Here is a 12,218-nt window from a genome sequence, read left to right as displayed (position 1 = left end):
TGATCCTTAACTCATGTAAAAGGAGATGGTTCTTTACCATGCAGAAATTACATGTTTTTTTTTATAAAGTATATGATTGTTGAACCACTATGCTGTACACCTTAAACCAATACAAAATAATATTGAAAGGAAACTATAACTGAAAAGTAAATCGGAAAGAAAGATTGGCCATGAGTTGAAAGTTGTTGGGACTGGGTAATGGAGGTTAGTGATACTGTTCTCTTTACTTTTGTATATGTTCGAATTTCTTCTAAAATTAAAAATGTTAAATATAAAATCTAAAGAAATTGATGTATTTATTCCTAAATTTTAATCATCATGAAAATTTGGAACCAAATGGTATTATATTAAAGGCTAACTTAGGAAATGAATAGAAATTGGTTAGGCTTTTTTTTTAATCTACATATATAAGTTTTTAGTATAAAATTGGGAGTGCTAGAATATTTACAAATTTGAGCAAAAGAAATAAAGGTATACTTAATTGAAATCACAAAACTATACACATGTTAAAAAGGGAGGACATTTTCACTCCTTCCAATTAGACATTCGATAGCCTGTGATACATTTCTCCAGTGAAAGAGTTACATCGATCATCGGTAACAATTGCTTTGTTCTCAGGTGTCATTCATTTCTACCCTGTAGGAGTAAGGCTAGCCTTGTTTCAGTAGCCCCATGCTGGGCTGGTTACATTTGCTTTTGCATTAGTGTGAGTGTTCCTCTAATGCCCGTCCTGGCCCCAGTGTTCCAGCCAGGTGTCCCGCGGCACATGCTGTATTCTGCAAGATGCATGAAGCTGCCGGGCTGCCCATGTGGGGCGTCGGAAGCAAGTGTGGGACACAGTAAGTTAGGCTTATGTGGGATATGTGTAGGAAGTAAGAGATAAGAAGCTTACCATAGGAAGATGAGCGTTTTTGCTACAATGGCTTTGTCATTTATTGTACAGTATGAATACTTTTTTATTGTTTGGTAACACTGCTATTCTGTAACATTTAGCAGCAATATTTTTTAAGTGCATATTTAATGAAAAAGTAAATACAGTAAGCTTCACTTAATGTCATTGATAGGCTCTTGGAACTATAGCAAAATGATGTATAATAAAACCAATTTTACCTCAGGCTAATTGATATAAGCAAGAGCCAGGTTTCTACAGCATCTCATCTACTGTATAACAAAATGACACTACATGAAATAACCTCCTCCGAGGATCTGCTGTACTGAGCTGTCATTTCTCAAGAAAGCTGATGATGAACACATCTGGAATAGAATGTTTGTTGACATTTGCCATCCACTGTGAGGGCTGTGATGACACCACTGACCAAACGAAACAGCTCTCTTTGTAGAAGCACCTAGCACTGACTTCAAAATGGAGCGGCTATTTTAAGGACACCAAAGCCCACAGCCAGCTACTTCGCACGTGCAGCTGAAGAAAATGCACTCAGATGGTGCCCTGGGGAGCATGGCTTTTCATTTAAGCCAAATGACTGCTCTTCCAATGATGTTGCTCATTTTTTTGAATTTTTGAGAAAGCAGTTTATAGACGTCTACACCTAAATGCAGGCTTGTGAAGGATAGGAGATTCTAGGAAAGCGTCCCCTGTTCAAGCTTTGTGTGCACTCTTAAATTCTGAAGTTCATGTTTCACAGAAATTCTATAACTATGAAAGAAAACAGCAAGCAAAATCTCAAAAATACATTCAAATCTTATAAAGCCTTAAGTATTTGTCACCTGTTAGTATCACCTTTATAGATTAGTAAACGGCAGTTTTCCTGTGACCACTGGTCACTTCCATACCACTGCCTGTGGTGGCTCTATGAAATCAGGGGCCCTGGAAAAGCATACTTGTGTTTCACATGCAGAACACATCAGAATTTGGTACTTACTCTTGGTGCCCTTGGGCAGTGGCTGTCTGCGGGAAGATGCTGTCCCTTCCTGCGGGGGCAGCTGTGGGGATGAGGATGAGGTGCTGTGTGTGACAGCTGACACAGGTCGCAGTGGACAGCAAGAGCTTAAAGGCGGCCCACGGAGGGCTGCCCACGGTTCAGCCCAGGCAGAGGTTCTGGAGAGGACGTGCAGCGGCCTTGGTGAGAAACACGGGTAGCGACAGGACACTATGGCAGGGCGGCGCCCAGAGCAGCCGCGTGCTGCCCACATTCTGCAGATCCACAGGGAAGCTGCAGCGGCAGCTGTGCAAGGACAAGTTCGCCGTGTTCAAGTGCATTCCCACATTTGGAGTAACTTCATCCGATCAGCAAAAGAGGACAAGTAATCAACATGCACAAGGTGTGCAGGTGGTCACTGTGGCATCATATACACCAGCCCTGACCTCATCATACCTGATGTCCTGCTGCTGGCACAGCCGGCTGTCATCCGTGCAGTCTGTGCCAGACATGACCAACACACCTGGCACGGGGCCTCAAGTTGGCCGAGAGCTTGGAGCTGACCAGGCTGCTTCCTTTGAAGTTGGTACAGTTGTCCATCTACAGTCGTGAGAAAAAACAGCTCCACCTGAAGCTTGCCACGGCTGTTCTTTTTGCCTACAATTATGCCCCACTTCAGATGCAAAAGGAGATCTGTTGCACACGTGGGAGACCTGGTGTTCTTCCTGAGACCGCCCATGGAGGCTTACAGCAGTACCCAGGTGGCACCAACTTGTGACAGGGTGGACATCCCCATGTTGGGGGCAGAGGACGGGGAGAGCCCAGCAGTTAGTTTTTGGAGACTCTCAGAGAGGGGCACGAGTAAGTCAGGAGAACAACCTCAGGCTGCTGTCAGGCCGCTCCCCTAGGCTCACTGGGGAAACATCACATGTGGGAGGGCTCAGGCCAGATGAGCCACTATGCAGAGGCCTTCACCTTGGGGAGGTCCTGAGTGCTTCTGAATACCCGAGGTCCCTTAGACGTCAGCCCCTCCGACTCCGAACCCGACGTTGTAATGCTGTCAACGGCATGCTGATCGTCCATTCTGTCTGGGAACATTTACACGCTACTGTGGACCCCGGTGGTCTGATCTGTTGTGGGACATTTATAACTATGAGAAAGCCCTTTATTTGAGCCAGGAACTGATTTTTGTGTAAATCTGTGGCATTGCAGCATGCTTTGCACACAGGTGCACAATTTGTTAGTAGCTATTAGCATGTAAAAGGGGCATAGTTTTTTTTTAATTCTCACCCAAGGATGTGTTTATTGCTTTTAGAGAGAGAGGAAGGGGGGAGAGAGAGAAACATCAGTGTGAGAAACATCAATCAGTTGCCTCACGTTCATGCCCCAACTGGGATTGAACCCGCAACCTAGGTATGTGCTAACCTGGAAGTGAACCCACAACCTTTGGTGTATGGTGTGACACTCCAACCAACTGAACCACCCAGCCAGGGCAAAATGGACATAGCTTTGACCAGCAGTCCCCTTTTAGGAATCTTTTGTAGAAATGCTAAGACGTGTATAAAATCAAAGCATGGGGATGCTCAGTGGTGAATCGCACTAGCGCTCTCCCTGGCACTGGAGCTGCCCAAGCAAAGCTGCAGTGACCCTTTGGGGGATATGGTAGGGGGGTCCCTGCATCCACTGGAGATTGGACTTGGTGACCTCAAAAGTTCATCTGTTAATAAGCTCTTAAAGACAGGTGACAGCCTTTCTAGTGTTATCTTCTCCTACTTCCCTCTGTCTCTCCTCTCAGCACAAGCCATGGAGCCCCATGGAGAAGGTGACCAAGACCAGGGGTCGGCATCAGAAGCCTTCCCATGGTCGCTGAGGTGCCTGGGGCCACCTCTCTTGCTTATGCTGGTAGGGAAGGAGTCCGACAACATGCTTCACACACAAAAAAAGAAGCAGCATAAAATAGATGGGGAGAGATAAAAAATGGTATAGGAAACAGAGGAGTCAGAGCTTATATGTACAACCCATGGACGTGAACTGGGGGGGTGGAATGCTGTAGGGTTCGGGGTAGCAGGGCGGAGGGGGGATAAAGGGGAAAAATTGGAAAAACTGTAATAGCATAATCAATAAAAATACTTTAAAAAATAAAGAAATAAATCTGCATGTGCAAAATTTTATAAATAACTGTGAAAAGAGAAATGAAAGCTATAGCATATAATTTTGTAAGTGGTTCTTCTAGACAACATAATGTATTTCTTCTTGGTACCGGCAATTTTCTAGTCATGTAATATGTTTAGAGAGTTGAATTTTCTGGTTAATTTAAAATTCTGCTTACTTATGTCATATTTTATCATACCTGAAAAACCAATTTTCAAAGAATGGAATATAATTACTGTACCATTTATCTTCAGCAATTCTAAAAGCCTTTCAGAAACTTGTAATTTCTTAGAAATAATATTAGCCACCCTAAATTTTATTTAATATGCAAACATAATCCTGCGTCCTTTAATTTTCTCGTACTTAGATTATAAATACTTGAACTTACTGAATAGGGTTCTCTAATCCCTATATTCCAGAATTGCCATTGCCTTCGGAAAGTGTCGATGTTATTATTTCTGACATTCCATTTGGGAAAAAGTTTAAGTTAGGGAAAGACATCCAAAGCATTCTGCGAGAAATGGAAAGGTAAGGTGTTGAATTTATTTCCATAATTTTGAGCTGTTGGACATTTAAACAAAATGTATCACAGCTCTTCAGTTTAGATTTTATTGCATTTGAATAATTTCCTAGAGTTTTTGTAGCTTAATTTTCTAAGGTTTTAAATCAGAAATTTATCATTGAAATAATCATTCCATATCATCTTACACTGTTTCATTCAGAAAAAAGTTGTTATTTTTTTATTATTGCCTGAAATTTGCGTATCTGAAATGGTGACCTACATGTCAGTCACTGAGCTGGGAAGTTTACATATCTCCTTCTGATCAGCACCAAACCCCGCATTCCGCGTGTTAATCCCCCGCACCTCACCAATGGGAGTCTGGTGCGCAGAAAGGTGAACTTTCTCGAGATCGCACAGCTGCCTACCACCGGTGCAGTCGCATAAGGATCCTTCAGTGACGGAAAGGACAGTGCCTTTATTGTGCATTGCGAAGTGGAAGTGCAGAAGTGTTGTTCCTGTTATGGTTTCTAAGGTTGACCTTGGGGAATGTAATTCAGTGAAAGTGTTTCTCTGAGAGGCTCAGACAGTAAGTCCTGAATCTGTATTTTTATGATAATTTAATTTATTAGATTAAGGAGAGAACCTAGAATGCAAGAAGAACGAAAGGACGTGAATAAGTGGTCCATTCTTATTAAATTGTTTCAGCTGAGCATTAGAGCAGGACAACATACATGTTCAAGAGCCTGTATCTAAATCATGTCACCAATTGGAAAAGCGAATCATGTGGGCTGGGGTGGAGAAACAGCGTCAAGGCTGACGTTCCGTAAGGAGAAGTAAAGCTGGATGGGAAGTCTTAGTTCAACTGGGAGTCATCTCATCTCGTTCTTACCAGCTGGGTGCTCCTAACTTCTTTTTGGATTATCTTATTTCTAAGCAACTTGCTCTGTTAATGCAGGTACCTAACTCTTGAAACGTTACCTGAGATCTTTTTCTGGGCAGCAGCTATAATTTAGACACTTTCTGAGCTCCTGTACTCCCTTCTGCCTGGTGTCACATTCCCCAAAGCAGCTATTGCAACCCTGACTTCCTAGTCAAATTATTTCAGGAGCCTTTGAAAAACATTGGTGCCCACTCTCCACCTCTCCCACCAAGGCTCTGAGGTAATTGTCAGTATTCCCTACTGCTCCCCAGGTGATTCTGTGGAGCAACCAGAGTTAATAACCGCAGGCTTTGCCTCCGACTAGGTATGAATAATTCACCAGCTGTACTCTTAAGCCAGCTCATGGTGAGATACTAATATGTGTGAGTAGTGACTTACATTTAACCTTGATAGAACTTTCCAGAAACAACGGCTTAACCTAACTAACAATCGAATGCTGCATATTTTAGACATCTCCACAAATCAGTGGAGGGCAGTGTTTTGAGTAGACAGTCCTTATCAGCCTGACTTTCTCTAGGCTGGTTTTGGTTTCTCTAGGTAATTGAAAATGAGACAGTAATAGATATGACTGCCCTCACATTGTGGCAGTGAATTTAAATATTTATCTAAGAATCAGGAAGATATTCAAACTTTTCCACATAATTCAAATGCCTCGGTGGGATCCGTTTAAAGTGTAAGCATTTGGACATAAGGAACTTGTCCTGTGATCAAGCGTCCTTGCTTCCTGCCCACAGCCTTTATGGTTTGACTTGACTTTTTGTAGTTTGAGGTTTTGTGCCTTGAGGTAGTGGTGAAGGGTACAGGCTTTGAAGCCAGAAGCCTGGGTTCTAATCTCAGCTCTGTTACTAGTAGTTCTTCAGTCACAGGCACATTGCTTAGCCACTTCGTGCCTCATTTTAAATAACAGTACCTACCTTATAGTATAGTTCTGAGGATTCAGTGGATTTAAATCTCTTAGAACAGTGCAGGGACCTACAAAGTGCTGTTAGCTAACAGAAACTGTTAGCTCTTACCTGACTTCTAGTGTAAACCACTTCAGGTCCTTTTTGGAAGTAGGTGGGAATATGTAGAAATATATTTACATACGTGAGACTTTTCTGCCAATGGTTTATGAATAGTGTAAGGCTACAGACAGAAAATGGAAGGGAAAGGGAATTGTGTGAGTAAAAATAAGAAAAAATACAAGAGGCCACTAAAGCTGTTTATAATAGGCAGGAAATAGTTGGTCCGGTATGTAAACGAGAACTGGACTCTTCAAGAAAGAATACGCAGTCAGAATTAACGACTGTCGGCCAAACGCTAGCTCTGGGAGCATAAGCTTGGCGCTCTCGGCTCAGTTACTTCCTGCTCTAATTTATTTCATCCATAACCGTTTCGTGAGGACAGAGCATTGTAATTCAGAGAAGTATAATATTGTAACTTTCCTCTCAAATATAATCTTGGAAAACATATGAGCAAAATTAGAAATGTAACTTGCTCACCTGTAAGTAAGAAGTCAATGGGTGCCCAAGAAGCCTGAGAAGGATTCATTGGAGAAGCAAGATTTCGGTGGAATTTAGAAATTTGGAAAGAGTGAAAAAGGAGACCATGCAATGTTTTATACATAAAGATGTTCAACAAGTATGTCTTGAGTAAACACTTCGAAAGGCATGGGCTAGGAACAACGAACACACCAGACTGCTGCAAACGGAGATTGGCGGTAGAGGGTTAAAGCTTAATGCGGGCCAAGGTCAGGTAATTCGGAGCCATTTGTACCCTCTACCCCTAGTCTTGCAGGTTCGCATGCAAAAGAGAAATCTCTTTTCTGTCGTTTGATACAGTTTCCCCAACTTACTGGCCATAGACTTCATTCTTACAAGAAGTCATGTCCCATGCTACTGCTAGTGTTCAGAGGAATACAGTTTGGAAGATGTTGCTTTACGAACTCTAAATAGTTTTCTTGGTAAAAACTATGTGTATATGGATATGAAAAGATGCCTAGAAGGATATTAATCAATAATGTTCATCTCTAAGTAGCAGGATTTCAAGTGATTTTTACTTTCTTATTGGCTCCATTATTTGAAAAGAAATCTGTAATGACGACTTCATGAAAGCTCTGCTAGGCATCTCTCCTATTCATATGTGTATATTACACACCGGTAGGTGCGTGTTTTCCATTTTAAACAAATAGGAGCATCCTGAATTTTCTGTACTGTAACTTGCTTTTTTTCCCACTCAGGAACATGCCGTGAATCTCCTTTCTGATAAGTTGTTATAGTGTATATTACAATTTTCCATGATTACCACAGATAGTATCACATTGTATGTGTATACCATTGTGTAACCCATACCTATGGATGTGCATTTAGGCAATTCCCAGTCTTTCATCTTCATAAAGAACAATGCCCTGAACACCCTTGTACAGTTTTCAAGGTTAATATGACCAAGTTACTTAAACCCAGAGTGCCGTGGTTTCTTCATCTGCAAAATGGTAATGCTTATAGGGCATACTGAGAGAGTAAGTCTCAGGACTGAGTGATAGAAAACAGTGGATGTAAAACAGAGCCTGGAATCACCACATGGTCACTGTTATTCTACTACTACTACTGTTAGATCCTCTTAGAATAATTTCCTAGAAGTGAGACTGCTGGGTCAAAGGTTATACGCATGTTATATTTTTAATACATTTTGTTAAACTGCTGTCCCAAAAAAGTTATACCAGTTTCTATCCCAGCAGTACTCATTTTCTCATAACCTTGCCATACTCAGGATGGCAGGGTTTTTATTTCTGTTAATACGTTCTATCGTGTTTATTATTTCAATTCTATTTTCTTTGATGTGTGAGAGGTATTTGAATGTTGTCCTGTTTCTGCCCCATGGTATTCAGCCTCATCTGCCCCCATCCCACACCCCCTCAGGGGAGTGCCCCAGGAGGAGAGGCTCCTCTCTTCCAGCCAGGATTCAGCCTCTCGGTTCCTGCCTCCTCAAGGACCACCCTCTGCCCACCTCACGTTCATGTCTTCAAACCATTCATCTCCTCACTCTGCCGATTCAGTCGTCTCCTCCCCAGACACTTGCGGAGGCCTTGCATATCCCACACACTGCCCGGCCCTAGGGGCAGAGCTGCAAATAGGACAGAGCCCCTGCCCTGGTGGGGCTTGCATTCCAGTGTGGGCAGGCAGACTGTTCATAAATAAACAGGATAATTTCCAACCATGATAGATAATGTGAAGGAAATAAAACAGGATATTTTGCAGGAGAGTGACTGAGAGAGAGGCAGTGGCTACCTCTCCCAAGGCCTCTCCCAGGAGACAGTATTTGACCTCTGGGGCCTGAATGATGAGAAAGGGAATAAGTGATAAGTGCAGAGTGAACAGCAAGGCCAGATGTTCAAAGACAAGAAGCAGCTTGTTGAGTTTGAGCCTCTGAGGGAAGGTCAGTCGCTCAGACCATGTGAGCAAAGGGAAGCAAGCAGGCAGTGGAGTGGGAAAGGTGGGTGAGGGTCAGGTCACGTAGGAGTTTAGAAGGTATTTGAAGTAGAGTGGAAGCGAGAGTTAGCTGGATTTACATTTGCTTTCTGTGTGGAGACTGGGAAGGGGAGTGGGAAGAGCAAGAAGCTTGGAGAGGACCTGTCGGGAGATTGTGCAGTAGTGCAGGTGGAATTTGAGGATGGATGTGAAGTAGATGTGATGTCGTTTGGAGACAGACTTATCTAGCTTTGCTGATCGTCCTGTGAGGGAAAGCTCCTTTAGCTCCTGGCGTCTTTGTTGGCCGTGGGAAGATTCCCATTTCCTTACCAAACTTCTTGGGAGTAGTCTGCACTTGACATCTGCTTCCTCACCTTCCAGCCCCCCTTACTTCCAGCAGACCAGCCTCTGCTCCAGGTTCACTAGTGACTTCTTGTAATCCTACTCACCTGTTGGTCCTGTGGCATCAGACCCTGCTGAGACCCTTCCCTTCTGTGACTATACTCCTCCGACCTCCGTGACATCACTTCGTCTAGACTTTCCCTGAGGCTTGTGTTTCATGAGCTCTTCCTCCTCTGAGTCTCTGTACCTTGGCCCCTTTTCTCCTTTCTCTGTGCACTGCCACCCGAGCTGATCTCATCCACCACTATGGCTTTATCTGCCGTTTACTGCTGAGAACTCCGGGATCTCCACCTCGAGCTGCGGTCTTCCTCATTACATCCAGGCTCCACCTCCAGCATCTACTGGAATCCACGCTGACACCCAAACAGAATTCCTCTCCTCCCTCCTCCTCCCCCACCACCCTGCAATTCACCCTCCTGCCAAACTACTCTCAGTGCCTCCTCCTCGTCCCTTCTCCCTGTCTGATGCTTTCTCTGCCTCTGTCACCTCCCCTGCTCCAGCCCCTAGTTATCCCTTGGCCTGGCTCACTCCTGCTTGTCCTTTCACTCGCAGTGTAGGTTTGAGACGCTCTCTTTACTGGCCTCTCTCCCACTGTTCAGTAATCTCGACAGCAACTCAGAGGATTGGATCTATTCATTACTTTTTCCACTTAAGTACTGTACAGACTTTGGTCAAGTGATTGAAATGAATTCTCCTCGACAAGCTCAAGGTCTCCCTTTTGCCAATCCTTTGTTCATGTCCCGTTCTTTCCTGGTGCCTTTCTTCTGCCATCAGCCAATTGCCTTTAAAATATGCTGATTATTTAAGATTTCACATCTGCCTTTTCTCTTATACAAGCATTTATTAAAATATTATTATAAATTATTTTGAGTCTGCCTTTTAAGTAGAGTAAAAATAGATAATGAAAGCAGATTTGTACTAGCAACTCCATAATACTATAATGAATATGCATAATGGACGATACTGCCTAATGATCAAAACCCTTGTACTTAAATAGATAAAATTAAATTTCAGACTGAAACCACCAAACATTGTAAATAAAATGGGATTGTTTGTCATGTACAAAGAAGGGAACACTCATACCAGTTATCACTTTCTGCCACAGAGTGCTTCGTGCCGGCGGGGCTGTCGTACTGTTGCTCAGCGAAGCTCACTGTAAGAGCCTCACAGGTTGTGAGAGCAGCATCCCTTTGAATTCCAAAGGCGGCCACTCAGGTGAACCTGGAAGTGAGAAGTGCTTGATTCCCGACGGAAAAACCGGCACATCAGAGACGGCGTCACCTTCCTTGGAAGCCAATGACCAAGAATGCTTACCTCAGATGCCACCATTTGGCTCTTTGGTGCCCGTGGAACGCTACAAAGTTAGCCTTGGGAAAACAGATGCATTTATATACAAATACAAGAAGTCGTACTCTTCTGGACTAAAGCAGGCTACACACTGTGAGCCCCGTCCCAGTCCTTGAATGTCAGCCTCCAGCAGAAGCGGTTGCCTCTAGGATCTTGACAGTGTCACTGAGTTCCAGGCGGACAAATGCCCCAAAGACAGGAGGCGAGGCGTGGCTGCTGGACACAGGTTTTTAGTGCGTGTTTCTGCTTTAGGCTCCGAAGGGCTTCGTGTTTCTGACAAAGAATGATTGGTAAATATTAAACTCAGGTGCTCCTAAACTGTGTCCGGTGAGAGCCGGAAAAGCTCTGCTCTGCCTACAGTGCTTCCAAGCGCCGACCCACCGGAAATTTTCAGAGGTCCACAAAGTGTAGCAGACTCATCACAGGTAGCTAAGAGCTTAACTACCAGATTTCTTTGAATATAGAAACTTTTACGCTAACTCTTGATATTAAACTTGCTTTTTGAACCTATAATTTTATGTACAATACATTTTATATTTTATACGTCTTGTATTACCTAAAACATCAGTGGGAATGCAAACAGTATGAATTAAGCTAGTATCCTTCAACATGGTAGAAAATAGTTTCTTCTAAGAGCATTAATAAATTGTCACCTCATTCTCATTTAAATTAAATGCATTCCTTGTGTGCACTACTTGAGAAGGAGAAGCAGGAAGCTGATGAAAATATGACTTTTTTCCCCGGTAACATAATGTAGTAGCTTCACTTCTTGACTGCTTTAGTAACATTTGAACAACCTTCCCCTATTCGGGGAGTCAGTCCCTCCTCTCCAAAGCGGAAACAGGGAACTTGTTCTCCAGCTCTGCTGGGGCGTGTGACCTAGGCCCAGTGTCAGGGCCCACTGGTCAGAACGGGACTATTGGGCCACAGGTGGTAAGTGGAATTTTTCCCTGAGAGCACCTCACAGTAAGCTCGGTGGGACCCCAGCCTGTCGTGTATTCATACCTGCTCTCTGCTCTCTGCTCTCTGCCAAGGTACTGTTCTAGGCCTTCGGATCACATTAGTGAACCGAACAAATATCCTTGCCCTAAACATTCTAGTGGGAGAAGCAGATAAGAAACAACAGACAGAATAAGTAATTTATTTGAAAAGTTAGAAGGTGAAAACTGATGGAGTTGGAAAGGAAAGCAGAGTAAAGTGATTGGGGGAGACAGTATGATGAGTAGAAGTGTCCTACATTTTTAAATAGATCATGAGAATATGAGATTTGAGCAAATATTTAAAGAACTTGGAAGAGCGCTCCAGGCAGATGGGACAGCCAGGTACAAAGACCTGGAGGCGGAAGAGGATCTGCCCTGTTTGAGGAACAGCAGCAGAGGCAAAGGTGGCTGGAGCAGAGTGAGCGAGCAGGGGAAGGAGAGCAGCGCAAAGACTGAGGGAGTGGCAGGTGGGTGAGATTGCATGAGACCTGGGAGACTGGTATTTTGACTTTGACTCAAAGCCACTGGGGAGTTTTGAACAGGTAGCAATCTAACATTATGAATTGATTGTAG

The 12,218-nt window shown here is 43.5% G+C and overlaps 1 protein-coding gene across 4 annotated transcripts in view; it reads left to right on the top strand.

Annotated features, from left to right (window-relative positions):
* Positions 1 to 11,339, top strand: part of THUMPD2 (THUMP domain 2 tRNA and snRNA guanosine methyltransferase) — a 35,271-nt gene extending 23,932 nt beyond the window's left edge. For 3 of the 4 annotated variants that reach the window (XM_053924687.1, XM_053924686.1, XM_053924688.1), the window contains 2 exons: positions 4,448 to 4,556; positions 10,424 to 11,339. In XM_053924687.1, the coding sequence (XP_053780662.1) occupies positions 4,448 to 4,556; positions 10,424 to 10,781 (467 nt within the window). In that variant the 3' untranslated portion in view covers positions 10,782 to 11,339. Of the gene's footprint in view, positions 1 to 4,447; positions 4,557 to 10,423 lie in introns of those variants that run through there. The other variant, XM_053924689.2, reaches the window with a different exon arrangement.
* Positions 11,340 to 12,218: the final 879 nt, after the last annotated feature.

The sequence above is a fragment of the Desmodus rotundus genome, chromosome 5 (assembly GCF_022682495.2).
Source record: "Desmodus rotundus isolate HL8 chromosome 5, HLdesRot8A.1, whole genome shotgun sequence".
Classification (NCBI taxonomy): Eukaryota; Metazoa; Chordata; class Mammalia; order Chiroptera; family Phyllostomidae; genus Desmodus; species Desmodus rotundus.
Note: the sequence above shows the minus strand (reverse complement) of the source record. Positions and strands in the feature narration are given on the sequence as shown.